Source organism: Arachis ipaensis, chromosome B10 (assembly GCF_000816755.2).
Source record: "Arachis ipaensis cultivar K30076 chromosome B10, Araip1.1, whole genome shotgun sequence".
NCBI classification, from domain to species: domain Eukaryota; kingdom Viridiplantae; phylum Streptophyta; class Magnoliopsida; order Fabales; family Fabaceae; genus Arachis; species Arachis ipaensis.
This window is the reverse complement of record NC_029794.2, coordinates 23,540,184-23,559,268: the sequence shown is the minus strand read 5'-3', so window position 1 is coordinate 23,559,268 and position 19,085 is coordinate 23,540,184. Positions and strand designations below refer to the sequence as shown.

The window sequence follows — 19,085 nt, the reverse complement described above, 5'->3', positions numbered from 1 at the left end:
TATATATATTGATCTTTCCGGATTATTAATGTCCTTTTTAATAATCCTATGACCAAGAATAATTTAGATTAAATTATAAAAGATTTATCTCTCAATATTATGATCACTATCACAATGATAAATCTCTAAATTTAATCAAGGACCTTATTATATTAACATTTTAATATAATAACAATAACAAATTATTTGATACGTGATTGATTAAATTGTCGTCATACTACTTATTCCCAACACTGTGCTCCTTCTCAATTGCACCCAAATGGTTGGGCTTTGTTAAGGTGTTTTGAAATATTAATGGAATTTCTGGAGGTGAAACCTTCTTTAGAGTTGTTCTTTTCTATGTTTCAGGCCAAAGGGGTTTGGAAGGAGGTTTAGGTAAATTTGAATAGTACCCTTAGTTTTTCAATTTTTAAACTTTACAAATTGTCGTTCAAAGATTTTAAAGAAATATTTTTGAAAGTAAGATCGGCGGAAGAAAAATTTTCTTTCTACCTGGATGAACACCTTGGTGAGAAGTTTCCCCTCTGATGGTGTTCACAACCACAACATATTTAGGTTTCGAAGAGATAAATCCGAGGAATGAGGGTATAATAGACTATCTTATGGAGGTTGTTAATAGAGAAAGTTTAATTTCTATTTTTGATTTGCTCCCATGGAAAGAGGACAAAATGTCTGTGGTGAACTATCTCGATAAGTTTTGATAGTTGATCTCCATATGTTTGGAAGCATAACTGATTTGTATTTGAATATTTTTCTTTGTTTTTACTTAGGTGAAAAATATCCTGGAGTTTCGGCTGCGAGCTTAAGAGCTCGGTACAAGATAAAGAATGTCAAAAAGGAGAGATCATCATCGAACCCTGTCAAAGGAGATGGAAGAGTGGAGGTTAATCAACCTATCCCAAAAATAAGGAAGATCGTCTTTAAAAAAAGGATACCGGTCTTATTGATACGGATATTTTTGATGACTTATTGGAAAAAGGAATAGAGATTCCGTTGGAGGAGCTGACTACTGTTGTGAGTAATTAAGAAAAGTTGTCTGGTTTTGCCGACGGAGGTGATGAGTCTTTAGTTTGGGATAAGAATTTTCCTTTTATGGTTGTTGCCGATGAGACATTTCAGTCGTATTCCGATGTAACCTTAGTTAATGAGGTTAAGGATGTTGTTATTGATCAATATTTATAGGTACAACTTTAGTACATGTATAAGGTAGATTACATTTTTTAGTTATCTGATATAGGTGCTCTTTTTTAGGTGCTCGAATTTCGATTGGCGAGCATTGGTCGGAGTCGGGATATAAAGCATAAAAAATTATTAGAAAAGACTGATGAGCTGGCTAGTTTGAGAGAAGATTTGGATTTGAAGAATGATCTGATAGCTAAGATGAAAAAGAAGTTCTCAGAAAAGGAAGAAAAGCTAAAGTCGGTTAAGGACAATTATGAGAAAAAATCAGAGTTTCTAAAGAAAAATGAGATTGACCTCTCTAATATGAAGAATCAAATGATTGATGTTATTGTAAAACTTAAAAATTTGGAGAACAGTAGGCAAACTAAAATATTATATGCCTTTGCTGAAGAATTTGAGCGGGCGGTGATGTAGGCCAAGTTTTTTGTCCCTGACCAAGATTTTCCCCCAAATGGATCTGGGTAAAGTAGTCCATGAGGAAACGCTAGTAGATGACGATGAAGCTGCCGAGGAAAAAGATGAAAACCTGGCTGATTATTGGATGGTTTGTTGTTAGTATTTTTTTTATGCTTTTGTTGTTTTAAAGACAATGATTGAGTTGTAAAAAAACTATTGATCATCGATCTTGTGATATTTTGGTTATGTATTTAGCCAGTTGTTTTGGCTTCGTATGGATTGATAAGAAATTTAATTATATATATATTTGTATTGCTAAGAGATAATATTTGATGATAGATAGGTTGGTGGTTTCATTGATCAATGAAATTGTTTTTTGAGTTTTATGAAATATGTCGGAATAGTTCCTCCGATGAATTTTGGATAATCTTTATAGATAGTCACTTCGATTTTTGTGACCGTGTTATGATTGATAGGTAGCAATTTGGTAATTTGATATGGTAAAATATTAATTTGGTTGTATTCCAAAAAATGTTATCACTATTGGATAAAGTTGTGATGTTTTTTGAGCATGTGGTGAAATGGATAGTAGACTCAGATGACATGCTAGTCATAATTTGCGTTTGATAGTCACGGGTCGAATTTGACAGAGATCGGATAAGGAGATAATTGATATATAAATCGGCTTGTCCTGAGACATAATAGATTGTTGTTTGACCCTTGTTTACAAAGGTGCAGTTAGGCATGCCTTGTTAAAACTTCTCCAAGTAAAAACCCTCTTTGAAAAAAAATCTTGTGAGTAGAAAAAAAAGTACAAGCCTATCATTGTCTTTTAACTGTAATATTACTTTAAAGATGAAATATTCCAAGTGTTAGGTAAGATTGTACCATCTAAATATTGGAGTCTATATGCTCCATTTCCTAGGACTTTGGCAATTCGGAGTGGGCCCTCCCATTTGGCTGCAAATTTTCCATGAGATGGAGGTCGTCTGGCTTGCTCAATTTTTCTAAGTACCAATCGACCATTTGAAAGGAGCAAGGATTGACCTTCTGATTGTATCGCCGAGCTATGTGTTGCTACATTTCTCGGTGGTGAAGAGTAACTATATCTCGGATGTCTTCAATGGAATCCAGGTCTAGTCGCCGAGCTTCATTGCGGTTGGTTGCTTGTGTGCACAGCGAGGATTGAGAGATCTCCACAGGAACCATAGCATTAGACCCATAGACTAAACGGAATAGGATTTTCTTAGTAGTAGAATATGTAGTGGTGTTGTATCCTCAAAGGATTTCTGGAATTAGCTCGGCCCAAAGCCCTTTTGCATCATCCAATTTCTTTCTTAAAGCATGTAAGATGACTTTATTTACTGCTTCAGCTAATCCGTTGGTTTGTGGATGTTCAACTGAAGAAAAATGTTGTTGAATTTTTAAATTCTGTAAAAAAGTTGTGAAATTATGATTGACAAACCGGCTATCATTGTCAGTAATAACATGTTGTGGTATACCAAATATGCACATAATGTGTTTCCAAACAAAGGAAATCATTTGTTGTGATGTGATTTTGGCCAGTATTTCGGCCTTAATCCATTTAAAAAAATAGTCAATAGCTACAACTAGAATTTTCATCTGACCTGGTGCAATGGCAAGTGGACCGAGGATATTAATTTTCTATTGATAAAATGGCCAACTTACTTCAGAGTTATGTAGTAGCTCGGTTGGGACATGTATGATTGGAGCATGTTTCTGATAGTTTGTGCAAGATTTTACCTTTTGATGACAATCTCTCTGTAAGCTCGGCCAGAAGAAGCCGGCATGGAAAATTTTGGAAGATAGACTCCATGCTCCTATATGCGTACTGCATATTCTTTACGAGACTCAACTAGGGCAAGATCTGCCTCTGACCTGTTTAGACATTTCAAGAGTGGACGAGTATATCCTCGTTTATACAAGTTATTATTTAACAATGTAAAGAATGAGGCTTGTCGTCAAAATTGTTTCAAATTACTGATTTCAAACAAAATATTTCCAGTTTTCAAATAATGAATATAAGGCCATCGCCAGTCATCACTCTGGTTAATGTTGCAAATATTAATAAAATTGATGCTTGGTGTAACCAGAGTGGATTGTAGAAGAGTTGAAGTGTGTGACTGTGTATTGGCGAGCTTGGACAGAATGTCAGCTCGGTGAATTTATTCTCTTGGAATATGATGAATTTCAAATTTTGAAAAAGAAGGTATGAGTGATTTTACAATATCTAAATATTTTGTTAGAAGTGGATCTTTGACTTAAAAAGATTGATTTACTTATAGCACTACTAATAAAGAGTCACAATGTACCATTATGTCATAAATGTTTAATTCTATTTCTAACCTCAAACCAGCAATAAGTACTTCACATTCGACCTGATTGTTGCTGGCCTTGAAGAAAAAGCATAAAGAGTGTTCCAAAACAATTCCATTACCATCTTCAAGGAGAATTCTAGCTCCTGACCCTTGGGAGCTAGAGGCACCATCTACATAAAGCGTCCATTCCGTTGGCATATCATCGGAGTTGGGAGTAGTAAACTTGGCAAAAAAATTTGTGAGGTATTGTGATTTAATGGATCCTTAGGCTTGATATCTGATATCAAACTCGGATAGCTCAATAGACCATTTTCTTAGTCGTCTAGCTAATTCTGGTTTTGTGAGCATTTGTCGTAGTGGTTGCTCGGTTCGAACATTGATGATATGACTCTAGAAATAAGGTCAAAGGCGCCTAGCTAAGAATATTAATGCTAAGGCAACCTTTTCTATCTTGGGATAACGAAGTTTGGCATTTTGTAGAGATTTGCTAACAAAATAAACAGGCTTTTGCACATTGTCCCTTTCTGTAACAAGAAAAGAACTAATATCCCAGTCAGTAATAGATAAATAAAAATAAAGTTCCTCTCTTATTTCATGTTTTTGCAAAATTGGAGGTTTTGAGAGGATATTTTTGAGGTTTGAAAATGCAGTTTAATAATGACCATCCCACTTAAAGTTATTCTTCTTTTTGAGTGATTGAAAGAAGCAAAAAGACTTAGAAGCTAGACAAGGTAAGAATCTTGATAAGAAAACAAGTCTCCCTGTCAATCGCTGGACCTCCTTTATTGTTCAAGGACTTTGCATTTCCAGAATAGCTCGGCATTTGTCAAGATTGGCCTCTATACCTTGGCTTGTAAGTAAAAACCCAAGGAATTTACCTCCTTGGACACCAAAGGCACATTTTTCGGGATTTAGTTGCATGATGTATTGTCTAACTTGTGTGAAAATCTCTACAAGGTTGTCTATGTGAGACTTGCCGATCTCAGTTTTTGCTGCCAACATAAATCTTCATGTTTCGACCAATTTGTTTGGCAAACATCTTATCCATAAATCGCTGATAAGTAGTCCCTGCATTCTTAAGGCCAAAAGGCATAACTTTTTGGCAAAAATTACCTTATTCAGTTATGAAGGCAGTTTAATCTTAATCTGAAGGATGCATGAAAATCTGGTTATAACAAAAATATGCATCCACAAAATTTAAAGTTCCAAAGCCAGATGAATTATCAACTAAAGCATCAATAGATGGTAAGGGATATGCATCTTTAGGGAATGCTTTATTTGAATCAGTGAAGTCGACACACATGCGCCATTTACCATTATGTTTCTTTACCATGACAACATTAGCTAACCATGTTGTGAACCTGATTTCTTGAATGAATTTGGCATCAATGAGCTTTTTAGTTTCCTCTAGGGATGCTTCTCGTTTTTTGATGCCGAGGTTGTATTTTTTCTATGCTACAGGACGGATTGATGAGTTTATTGCCAGGTTATGAGATATTATAGAAAGGTCGATCCCAGGCATGTCAGCGGGAGTCCAAGAAAATAGGTCGATATTTTGTTGAAGAAATCGGCTGAGCTTCTTTTTCTCGTCCTTCTGCAGAGCTGAACCTACAAAAGTGAACTTGTTTGGATCATTAGTTAAAGAGATTTTTTGTAACTCCTCCATTAGGGTGGGTCAATCTTGAAGCTCGGCTCTTGGGTCTAATCTGGCCAATGATGGAAGCTCGCACGAGTTGTGGACAGCATTTATTTACGCACCTATAGCTCGGTTGGCCACAGGCAATTTTAGACTGATATTATAGTAATGCCGAGCTTCACGGAGATCATTTTGAATTGTTGCAATAAGGTTGTCCTATACATGAAACTTAACACAGAGATAAATTGTTGCCACTATAGCACCGAACTTATTCAGAAAAGGTCGTCCAAGGATTAAGTTATAAGAACTGAAACAATCAACCACAAGATATTGAATATCTAGAGTTTTTGTTAGAGAATTCTCACCAAGTGTGGTCTGTAACCATACAGATCCCAAGACATGTACTCGTTCACCTGAGAACCCTACTAAGTCTCCAGCGGATGGTTGCATTGTGTTATCTCAACTTCATTTTTTGGGATGTGGAGCACAAAAGGACATCGACACTACTCCCGGGATCTAATGGCACTTTGCGGACTATTAGATCCCCTATTTGAATGGAGATATCAATTGGGTTATCTAAGTTGATTTCATTTGAATGGAAGTCGGACGGTTGGAATGTCATCTTTGGGAAGTTGGGCAGAGGTCGTGGATTGTTGAGGGCGCCTTCAACGGCAAGCATAGCTCGATAGCTGCGCTTACAAGCTGAGCTTGTAGTTCCACCACCAGAAAAGCCCCCAGATATACAATTAATGATAACTCGAGGTTGATTAGGTTGGGGATGAGTTGGTTCGTCCTTGTTGCGTAAAGATTACCCTGCAGAAAGTTGGTCGGTTGAGTGTGGGTGGACCTCTGGATGGAGGTTTGGAATGCTCATTGCTACTTTGGTGAAGCGAGTAACATACTCCCTTAGGCTTTCATGTTGTCCTTGCTTGATAGTGTTCAGATAATCGAAGTCGTGTAAATATATGGAAGATGTAACGAACTGATCTTCAAATAGCTTGGCGAGCTTCTGAAAGCGTGAGAATCTGTAGGCAAAGAAAAAGACCATTCAAGTGCAGGACCGTCTAAAAAAGTAGGAAAACAACAACATAAGATAGGATCAGAGGCACTGTTTACCATCATCATAAAGCGAAATTTTTTGACGTATTTTTTTGGATCACCCATACCATCATATGGAGTTAGTGTTATTGGTAATGCAAAGTTCCTAGGTAGTTTGAAATTCATGACATCTGTCGTGAATGGTCCAGCTGTGCTGTCTAATTCGTCGTCTTTCTCGTTTTGTTGATCTCCCTCTGGTTGTTGAGTTTCAGAGACTTGCGTTGGATCTGAATTTTCTTCCTCGTCATTTGTTTGTTCGTTATGATCATTGTTATTTTCAATCTGAGCATTGCTTAGCTCAGCTATCTGATTCGCCATTCTTTCGTTTTCTTCTGCCATTCGCTGATTAGCTTGCTGAGCTCCGTTACCATTCGAAGATGCTTGGATGGTGTGGGAGGAGGTTGGTCACCCATGAGAAGAACTAAAAGTTTTGGGACCTAAAGAAAGAGGAATCTTTTATTTCTCAGCCCCACAGTGGGTGCCAATTGTTCTTGTGAAGGTTGGCCGCAGTATAACTCGTCCTTCAGTGAATAACTAGGAGCTTTCCGTTGAGATGAGTTATACCTCGGCAATAGGAGAACAAGGGGGTGGATACGTACAAAAGGTACTCCGATGCTCAAGTTAGTGAGTGAAATAATAGGCTTTACAAAGTGCAATGTGTTTAAACAATTTTCTTACCTTCCTTTTGAGAAAAGGACAAATAGGTCCCTGACCTTTTGCCACACAGATATTTAAATCCTTAAAGATTGGAAAATACATATACATCCCTGACCTTCTCAAAACCAGGACATTTAGATCCCTCTATTATATTGAGCTTTTGAGACCTAACGGAGATGTATGACGTGGACTCCGTTCTACTGATGTGGCCGTTACAGTGTGCCACGTGGAGGTGCGAAATGGTTAAGGGACAAAATAGTCTCCTACGCCAAAAATGATGCCGTTTGAGATGTAGCCTTAATCCTACAAAAAGGGTGAACAAAAATGGGGTCTTTGAAGTTGTTCATGGCCACTGATGGTGTATCCACGAGTTCAAGGAGAAGTGGAAGAGGAGGACAAAGACATGAATTGTCCGTAACGAGCTCAGGGACGTTTGTATTGCATGCCAGAGATGAGAAAGCTGGCGGCATCTCCCTGAAGTGCTTTTATGGAGTTTTATGCAATCATGTTTATGTCGAATACTAACAAAGACCCTAATAGAGTCTTCTCTGGGTGCACATTCTATAAGGTAAGTAAAGAAATTTGTTGGTTATTGATGAGCGGATATTTTATACTCTCTTTGGCATTATTTTCATATAGTTTTTATTATGTTTTGTTTAATTTTATTATATTTTCATAGGTTTTAGGGCAAAATTTACATTTTTGGATTCTACTTTGAGTTGTTGCGTTTTATGATGATTTCAGGTAATTTTTAGCTGAAAATTGAGGAGTTTTGAAAAAGTTTGAGTCAGAGACAGAGAAAGGGCTGCAGATGCTGTCGGATTCTGACCTCCGTGCCCTTGAAGGAGCATTTCTGAAGTTACAAAAGTCCAAATGGCGCATTCTTAACGGCATTGGAAAGCTACCATCCAGGTCTTTCCATCAATATATAATAGTCCATACTTTGCTCTGGAAATGAAGGTAAAAAACTGGCGTTCAATGCCAGTTCTTCACCCCCTTCCTAGCATTGAACGCCCAAAAAGGAGTCCAAAGCTGGCGTTCAATGCCCAAGAAAGGTACTAGCACGTGGAGTCACCCTTAGCTCAGCCCAAACACTCATCAAGTGGGCCCCAGAAGTGGATTTTCGCACTAAAAGACTATTCTACCCTATTTTTGTAATCCTTAGTTATTAGATTAGTATATATAGACAAGAGTTCACCCTTGTTAAGAGCTCTTGGCCACTCTACACGTTTTGCATTACTTTTCTGTAAGCTATGAGCAACTAAACCTCCTAGGTTAAGGTTAGGAGCTCTGCTGATTCTTATGGATTAATAATATCACTATTCTATTTCAATCTATACTTGATTCCATTCTAAGATGTATCTTCGTTCTTCATCCTAATGAATTGGGAGTGTAACTTGACCGTCATCTCTATTCTACATGGGTTCTTGCAAGTCCTTGATGGGATAGTATTGAACCACAAGCTTGATTATACATCTCTTAGACGACTAATCCACGACTTCGTTGGGGACTTGGAGACATCAGTTCAGCCGATGTATAGGGCAATTAGGGCCTTTGTGGTATAGGCTAGAATCAATAGAGCAGCGTTCTCTGATCCGGAAGATCCAACCTTGTCTGTGGCACTTTTAGTAGGATCACCAAGGGAATGGACTATAGGAGCTTCACCCCCGTTCAGATTGGATGACCACTAACCTGGCGTTTGATCTGAAGCAGAGGAGATTAATGACCACTGACCTGGCGTTAATCACGTACAGCCTGCCATGGAATGAATCATCAGAAGTTGAAGTAGACAGTGAAAAAAGTTGATCCAGAAGGAGGAAGCATCTCCGAAGCCTCAACCATTCTCTTATCACTGAATTCACACCAATTAAGTAATTCTATTTTTATTCTATTTTTAATCATTTTTCCACAACAACTATATTTTCTATCCGCCTGACTAAGATCTACAAGGTAGCCATTGCTTGCTAAATCCGACAATCTCCGTGGGATCGATCCTCACTCACCTGAGGTATTACTTGGATAATTCGGTGCACTTGCCAGTCTATCTGTGCGAATATTGCGGAGTCAATTTTGTGCACCAGTTGTGCACAATTTTTCACCTGAAATACTATATGATTTTTGAATTGTGTGGTATGCTGTGTAGGTAAAAGAACCGTGTTGCAATTTTTTTGTCTAGCTTGATGAACACATTGGAGACTCGGGAGCTTTTATACAAGGACCCTGGGAGAGAAGGATATAAAAATTTTTGAAGAGCATCATAGGGCACATAAGTTGAAAAATAGAATCAATAGTTTGGAGAAGAGGATTGTTGCTTTGGAGATGAAAAAATAAAACCAATTGGATGGTTCATTTATGTTGTTATAGTTGCTCTGTCTGTTGTTATAAAGTGTAGCAATTGAGTAGTGTCTAAAATAAAACAATGGCAGCACAAAGTAGTTCTTTTTTTCCTAATATGTGCTGTAATGATTAATGCCATTTAAGATATTCATAGTCCCTATATTTTGTAGTGTTTGTGAAAAATACAATGAAATTACTGTTAAAAATAGACTCTCAATTGTTCAGGAACTGAAATTAAAGTCGTTAAATTTAAAAAATAAGTTTTATAACTCCAAAAGAAGAAACAAGTTTGCCAACAATGTAGTTTGCTAAATTACATGGTACCATATAACAAGTTTACTTTGACCAAAATGAAGCAATACAAAACAAGTACCATAAAAAGGAGGTCTCAAGTTTGCCATAAACCATTACAAGAAAACACATTAAACTTAAACAAAATGAGAGACACAATTCTTCACTTTGAATTGTTGGATGATGGATTGGGAATGGACTTCACAGCCTTGTTGTAGCAGGAGTGACTGCTGCCAACGTCTCCTTAGATGCTTATGCACTTAATATTGATGGTGAAATCTGAGTATTTTCTGCAGCCTAAGTGTTGGATGGGAGTGGACCTTGGCCAAGTGGAGTAGGTGGCCTAAAGAATTTTTGCTTTGGCCTTTGACTTGGAATGATTCAACTGAGCTCTTTTTGGGGCCATGGATGGAGCTTTGGCAGGAGGTCTAAATAGAGTGTGCAAATTAGGGGTCCCTGCTGTATATAGAGTTAGTGTTGGTCCTGGTGGTCCTACTACAAGTATAGTCCTTATTGTTGTTGGACTTGGTATAGGGTTCAGGTGACTTGGGGCTTCCACATTCTGGACCTGCTTTATGTTTGTCAAAACAAATATATTTAGCTCATAGACACAAGTCGTGTATCAATATGTTACATATTCAAAAAACAAATTGAAAAAATAAGTCTTCATTACAATGGAAACTTGTTGTTGGGAAGTTGGATTGTCAACCTGGCTACTATGAGTATTTTGACCCTACAAGATGCATACAATCATATTTAAAGTGTCATGAGTTCCTTGACTATTATATAGACAGATAATGTCCCATAAGTAAACTTTCAACTTACATTAAATGGGGAAGCTAACTGTGATAGTGGAAGTACCACCAGAGATTGAGAAGTACTGACATCCTTCTTCTTCGCCTTCTTTGTCTTTGGCTTCCAATTAGGGTTGGATGGGACTCTTTTGCATATTTTGTAGTTGTGGCATTTTTCACCACACTTGCTGCAAGTCACACTAAATGACTTTTTTAGTTTGTCACCTTGCATGAATGGCTCAGCTGGATCCTTCTGCTTACTGTGCACTTTCGGACGTCCAATTGGTCTCTTGATGATGGATGGATCTGGCTTTGTGAATTCATATTTTGTCCAGTACTCTTCGCTTGGCACATGTTTAATGCAATGCGCATAAGTCCTATGGATTGACTCCATACATAGCCAAGGGTGCACATAATCTTGTGGCGAATCATGTCTCTTTCTAATGGCAGCAATTGCATGATAGCAAGGCATCCCTAAAACAATAATGGAATGATAAGTTCAAAGCACATTAAAATGAAACATAAAGTAATAGTAATAAATATTTAATTGTAAAAAGGCTTAGCATATAAATACCAGTCAACTGCCATCTGTTGCATGAGCAACTATGGTTGATGAGATCTACGTCCACCCTTATTGCTTTGCGACTCATCCCGAACCTCTTTTTTTCATTGTCACCAGTCCACTTCACCATCCATTTTGTGCTAATATTGATAAGTCTTTCCATCCTCTTTTGATGAACTAGTGCAAACTTGCCAAGATAGTTATCTAGTAGTCGCTTATGGTTCACCATTTTTCTCATCAGATAATACCTAATCTCCTTACACATTGTGAGAATGGGCTTGCTTCTATAGTTTACGATCATTGCATTAAAGACCTCACACATGTTGTTGGTGAGGTTGTCTAGCTTTGGATCATGGGAGAAATAAGCTTTAACCCACGTAGATGGCTCAAACTTGTTTAGGTACTCCCATGCACCTTGATTGACTTCTTTCAACGTCTCCATGCATTTCTTGAATTCGGGTTTAGTAATGTATCTAGCACACTTCCAGATGATCTCTCTAATATGCAAGTCTTTGAATCGGTTAATGAAATTCTTCCAAATGTGCATCAAGCAGTTGCGATGATACGCATTTGGCATCACCTCCTTCAGGTCAGGCAACAAATCCTGCATCAAATAGCTAAAACAAGCAAGATAATGTACAATTAACAATCATTATGTTGTTCAATTCAGGTTTACATACAAATTGCAAATAGATAATATAGAGTAGTGAGTTAACAACCATTGTAAAATTCAGATCACAATTACATATAAATTGCAAATAGAATAATATAGAGAACCTCTATAACAATCAATGTAAAATTCAGATCACAATTACATACACATTACAAATAGAATAATATAGAGTATTGAGTTAACAATCAATGTAAAATTCAGATCAAAATTACATACAAATTGCAAATGGAATAATTTAAAGTTAAATAATCAATGTAAAATTTATCTTTTGTTGATCGGACATGAAATTCCAACTATGAGTCATTATATATCTTAGGTCTTCTTGAAGGAGAGTTAGAAACCACTACCAGGAGACAGCCTTGTATGATTGATATCCTAGGCCCTTGAACAAAGTTATCAAGTCCCCGAAGTTGACAAAATCAATGTCCATCTTCGAAAACTTTTTTACCTTACCATGCACATAAACAAGCTCACCACCACCTCTTTTAATAAAATTACCCCCATAATGGAAAACTAGCACCACATAGTAATCATCCATCTGAAAAAAATAAACCAATCATTATTATCATTCTGAATTATTTGAACGTGTCTTTCACTTTTCTGCAAAACTTAGTTCTATTTGCATGCAATTTTACTCATGATCAGAGATAACAATTACACAAAACAACTTTTTCCTAACACAAATTTCACTGTCATTCATGTAATAGGTTGCAGTTTATAAATTAAACCTTGACCAACAACAAAATAAACCCACATTACAATATTCATCATGCATCCATTCCCAAACTCCTGTACCAACTAGAATTCTTCTACAGAAAAGGAATTAATGAGGTCAACGAAGCTTACCTTCGCAGACGAAAAGAGATGACAAGCAAACAATACAATCCCTTCACCTTCTCCTTCGACGACTTCACCATTACGCAACAAGGAAGAAACTGGTATTTTCATTTTGGAGGGAGAAACAAAGTATTACTATGACTTTTCAGTTTTGATCTTTGTTATGAAATTTCTGTAATTGTATTGTTGTCTTATGGGTTTTAAAGGAAATGTAGAAAAGCAAAAAGAAGGGCATGGGAGGGGGACTCGAACGGCGTTGTGTTTTTGGTGTGGGGGAATATTTTTTCCCTTAACCATTTCACACCTCCACGTAGCACACTGTAACAACCACGTTAGCAGAACGAAGTTCACGTCAGACATTTCCATTAGGTCTCAAAAGCTCAATGTAACGGAAGGATCTAAATGTCCTAGTTTTGAGAAGATCAAGGACATGAATGTATTTTTCAATCATCAAGAATTTAAATGTCTGCGTGGCAAAATGTCAGAGACCTATTTATTCTTTTCTCCTTTCCTTCTATGTCTGGAATGAGATGTCCTTGTTACATTCCCAAACATCTCACTTAAATGAAGAATAATAACGTTTTAAAACGCTGCTATATATTTTGATATTTTAGTAACCGAACTATAGCATTTATAGCCAAGTTATAAAGTCTTAACCAAGTTATAATGGTCAAATCAATTATTATTATTATTATTATTATTATTATTATTATTATTAACAACGGTGCAATACAACTATTTCAACAACCACAATGCAAACACAATTTAAAAACAATAAATCGTTACTAACTAAATTAAGAAAATGTTTTTTTTTTTTATTTTCATTGAATTCACCATCACCAGAGATAGTGATGTTGCACGTTATCCCTATGTTTCGATAAGGCAGTGAGAGAGTGAGTGGGTTGGTGCAAATTGGTACCTCTCCTCTTACTGTTCATATTCGGTATTATGTGTACTAAGCTAAGTAAGGGACGGTGCACATACATATGGTCATGGATATGATGTGGCCACAAAATTGTCATGCATGTGTTGTTTAATTTACTCGTTCAATTTATTTTAGTGGAAACTTCGAACCCCAATCTACTCTACAAAGTGGGAGAGAGGTCCACATATCTATAGGCAAGAAGTTGTGGCTGAAGATTTTCGAACCACTAGGATATGTTTAATTGGTTAATGAAGTTGCCAATAATGATATGAAGGTGACTTACAACTATAGTAGCTAGGCTTGCTATAAAATCTTGATGAGGTACTCGATCTCTATTATTAAAAGGAAATTGACTATTATATTATGTAGGATTCCGCTAGGGAGACAATGGACTATTTGTACAATAGGTTATTGAGTTATAAAATGAGCATTCTCCATACTATTTAGAATAACCATCCGAGTACTAGAGATAATAAATATCTTTCTAAAAGCTTAAACTGATTTTGGGGTCCACTAAAAATCGAACTTTTGACCTTTCAGATCTAGCGCTCTAATACCATGTCATGATACCACTTATCCCAAAAGTTTCAGCTGATGGAAAAATATAACACTAATGGTTATATCTCTAATATTCCATAAACATCCATTGTACACATTATACAAAGAAGAGTGCTAAGGGGTCAGCAGATTTTGTGAGTTGTAGCCATCAATAGTATATTTAATGGTGTGAGATTTCATCTAATGGTAAAAAATCACTCATTTTTCTTTTACTGACTAAATATTGGCTAAATTTTGATAAATCTGCTGCCCCTAAACTTTCCCTTATACAAATATTTCATTACCTCTTTATACTTTTCCTATTATGTAATATGTATCCTATTATATCATTCCTAGTTCGTTAATAATTATCCATTTTATATCTAGAGAGGCTCCAACTCTTTTGGATATATTCTTCTTCTTTTTATAGAAAGTTCTCAAACAAAACCAAATCTTCTCCCCGACCTCCAAAAGGATGTTAGATTGTATTTGTTTTAGTGTAAAGTACTTTAATTAGGTTGTATTTGTTGTAAGGATCGGACAATTATCGTACGGATTTTGTTAGGTAAATAATGATTTTTGTGAACAATATAAACGATGAGTTTTAAATTAGTAAATTTGACCCAATAAATTAAAAACACACTACACCGCTAAATTATCCACCTAATCTTAATATTAGAATTGAACATCTAATATATCTATTGTTCACATTATTTAATATTTTCATTGTGTACCTATACTTTTTTTTATCGTAAATATAATTGTTATAGTAGTAATTATAGTGATAGTAAAAAAATATTTTTGGAGAATTTTTTTTTAATTTTGAGTAAAAAATAAAATAAAATAAAATATTTAAAATCATTTAAAAAAGACATAGTTGCATACAAATAATCATGTATTTTGTATGACTCTAAAATGTTAAAATACAAATTTATGGTGCGAGATATATATTTAGATGGTCTTTTATTGTACAATGCAATTTTAGCCTTAATAATTTTTTGAAATTCTAAAAATATACTATTAGAGAAATTGAGAATACAAGAAAGAGTTCTAAGAATAGAACTGAAGTCGTGTATATATGAGAGAAGAATGACAAGCTTAGAATTGGAAAGAAGAGAAACTTTGATTTGTATTGCGTGAATGAATTTTAGAAAATATGTTAGTATCATACACAACTTTTTATTTATATCTATCACTCTAATCAACTATGACTAGACTTAATTTTAGAAACACTAAGCAGATTTTGAGAAATTTGAAAGATAAGTCAGTTTTTAAATGATGCAAAATTGAAGAGCCTGGGTTAAAAATTTGTATACCTTAACCATTACCTATATAGAGATGCTCATTTTTAATTTGATTTTCAGTAGCTTGTACAAGATTAGAAGGGCCATCAACAGTGACATAATGAGAAGCTCCTAAATCTGAAGCTCCTTAGATTGGTGAAAAAGATGCTTGAGATGCCTCAAAAATTTAATCAAGATATATGTCTAGGTCTGTTGCAGATTTGACAGAAAATTCTTTGAAAATTTTGAGAGTAGGAGCTAGAGCTTTGAGTCAGATTTACAATAGGAATTGAGATATATATCTCATTTCTTGAATCTTTGTAGTATTGATTTTGTCTCTATGACTATAATTTGTCCCATTTTGGACATCATTGTTAAAATAAATTTTTAGTATTTCATATCATAAAACTACTTATTTAAAAAATTTAAACGGATAAAAAAAGATAAATAAATAATTATATTTTTAACATAATGACTCTCAAACTATTAAAGAAGGAGAGCAAGATTGCTTAACAAAGACTAACACTAACGGCTAGTTCTAACCGAATTTTAATTAGTTTGTTAGATATAGTTAGTTAAAGATGCTTTTCTTGATGAATCTTTACTTGAAGAGTTGGGTTAGAGTGAGCTTATATATTGTTGCTACTCAACAGTGTAAGGGATGTACTCTTCTAATAAGTCAATAATATATTTGTTCAATTACTTCTGTTATAAGTCACTATTTTTTTTTTCTCAAAATTCTATTTTTCTACTATACACAGTATTTTGATTTGTGTTTTAGCAATAGTCTATTTTTATTTTTTTTTTCAGTTTTTTTATACATAGATAATAATGACGCAAATTAATTTTGTTATGGAGAGTGAGTAAGTGTTGGACCACGTTATGGAGAGAAGGAGAGCTTTACCGGCATATGGTGTCAAGCACATAGAAATCGGACGGTGCGAGGGGTAGGAGTACAACTCGGACCCAGCGAATTGTTTACCTTATTCAAAAAAACATATAATAATCAAAACGTACTCTCCGATTTCATTTACGGTAATTATTAAAATTTTATTCATTCACAACTCGCAGGGTCCGATAACCTTGATGTGAACTTCATGTACTCCCTCCATACAAAACGGACCATCCGATTTGCTTAAAAAAAATTTAACAACACTAAAATCGGATGGTCTGATTTCTTAAAACCAAATCTGAGAAAAACTGTCCCACAAATTAGTCTAACACCTTTATATATCATAACCACGCACAACACAATTACAGTTCCATATCCAAAAAAATCAGCCTAATAATGATTGAATTCTAAATTTCTTTTATTAAAAGGTATAGTATCTCATAATAATTATAAGTATTTTTATAATTATACGCAAGTAACACTATACATAAAAATATAATTAAAAAAAAATTGAAGGATGGCGTGGGGTATGATCTGCTTAGTAAAAAGACTGTTATATCCCTTAAATTTAACACATGATAATAAGTGTTTAGTTTTGACGCTGTATATATATAGCTACCACCACTAAGTTCTCTCTTACCATATTCTCTTCTCTTCTCGATCTCTATCAATTAAGGTCTAATGGAAGCGAAAGCAGATGCAGATTATACACAAGATGGCACTGTTGACTTCCGCGGTCAACCTGCAGTTCCATCTAGAACTGGAAAATGGAAAGCCTGCGCCTTTCTTGTTGGTGAGAACAATATTTAAGGCTTTCTTTTTATTAGATCTGCAATGTTCAGTAATCTTGGTTAACTCGAATTATATATTTCAGGGTATGAAGCATTTGAAAGAATGGCGTTCTATGGAGTAGCTTCAAACTTGGTTAACTACCTTACAAGAGAGCTCCATGAAGACACAGTTTCATCAGTGATCAGTGTGAATAACTGGTCAGGATCTGTTTGGATAACACCAATTCTTGGCGCATACATCGCTGATTCTTACTTGGGTCGTTTCTGGACTTTCACAATTTCTTCTCTCATTTATGTCCTCGTAAGTCATTTCGATATACCCTTACTTTTAAACATTACTTTTTCATTATTCAATCTTGAGACATAACTATATGCGCCATCCACGAATACACTTGAAGTAATTAAGGATTTGTTTTCTATTTTTCGTGGCTAATCGTGTCTACAATTATTTTCTAAGAAATCGATGTAGAGTTGATTGTTTGGACTATATTTCATGTTACCTACTCCCAACGAAATACCAAACAATTCCATTATTGCACCCAACAAAAAAACGTTGATGGAAAAAAACGTTAAGTGGATCCAAATTTATGAAGTGAATACAACAGGTTTTTTTTTTTTTCACTTATTATCAGTCTTCACTACTAATCACTAACTTAATAAAAATAGATAATTTCTATTTGGCCTTTTAATAAAAATAGATAGATTTGGCCGTGTGGACTCTATAATAAATTAGAATTTTTTCTTCCTTTGTAAATTTATGACTGGAGATTTTGCCAATGAGTTTTAAATAAACAAAAAGCAGATAAATAGAATGGAGAAGGGAAAAAAAAAGATTTATTCCTTAAATAAATAAAAAATCATCCCATTTGCAACGGTTTATATATGCATGATTTGTCAACTGTCATAGCTAATTGGCTATTATTTAATATTAGCACATAGCCCCACCATGATGAAGTTATTATTGCCTCATCTCAACCTTGACAAATTGATTCCCTCAATTTCATTTTTAATGCTATTTTATTTTTTAAAGATATAGTTTTATGAAGGAAAAAAAAGGGTTAAAAAGTGGGATACAAGAATTAAGGAGATTTTTAAATTATATAATATGTACGACATCTCTTTTGAATATTCATTTATAAATAAAGATAAAGTAATCGAAATTCAAGAAAATGCTAATCCTTTTGGCAGCTTATAAAAGAACTGATAAAATATTTTTAATAAGAAAAAAAAAACTAATTTTAATTACTATCATGTAATTGATAGTAACAAAAGGATATATAGATATTTTCTTACTCATTTTTGTCCCTTTATTTTTCCTTTTTAATTTGTTTTTCAATTAAAGGTACACAATTCTTTAACAACTAACACTGAGGATTACTATACCCAACAGAATGTAACTAAAAATGGCTTGAAGTTCTAACACATACATGTAGCCATGCATGGACCATTACATATAAATCGTTGTTAGAATGATACCTTCGTTTTACCTAAGTTTTGTGGTAACTTAAAAGTGATTTATGACGTGATATATATAAAAATATTTATGTGATAGAAATATAAAATTTGATTTAACTTTTTTCTTCTTTTAAATAAAGATAGAATTTTATAATAAGATTTATGACAAAGTTGGGAGTAGGCGTATGTGATTTGTGGGTTGAGCTTATAATAAGCTGCATGCTTGAGGCTTCATATTCCTTATTTTTAAAGTTTTCTCATCACCTTAATTTTATTTTGAAGAGAAAATGACCTTCTCTTCTTCTGTAGGATGTTTAAATAATATTTTTCTTTCTTTTGTTTATCAAATATATATATATATATATTATAAAATTAAAATAATATATAGTTTAGTTTATTT

The 19,085-nt window shown here is 34.7% G+C and overlaps 1 protein-coding gene across 1 annotated transcript in view; it reads left to right on the top strand.

The window, feature by feature from the left end:
- LOC107624040 (protein NRT1/ PTR FAMILY 5.1) overlaps window positions 17,071–19,085 on the top strand; it is an 8,216-nt gene continuing 6,201 nt past the window's right edge. Inside the window, exons 1-2 of the mRNA XM_016326480.2 lie at window positions 17,071–17,232; window positions 17,314–17,531. Of these exons, the coding sequence (XP_016181966.1) occupies window positions 17,121–17,232; window positions 17,314–17,531 (330 nt within the window). The 5' untranslated portion in view covers window positions 17,071–17,120. The remainder of the gene's footprint in view (window positions 17,233–17,313; window positions 17,532–19,085) is intronic.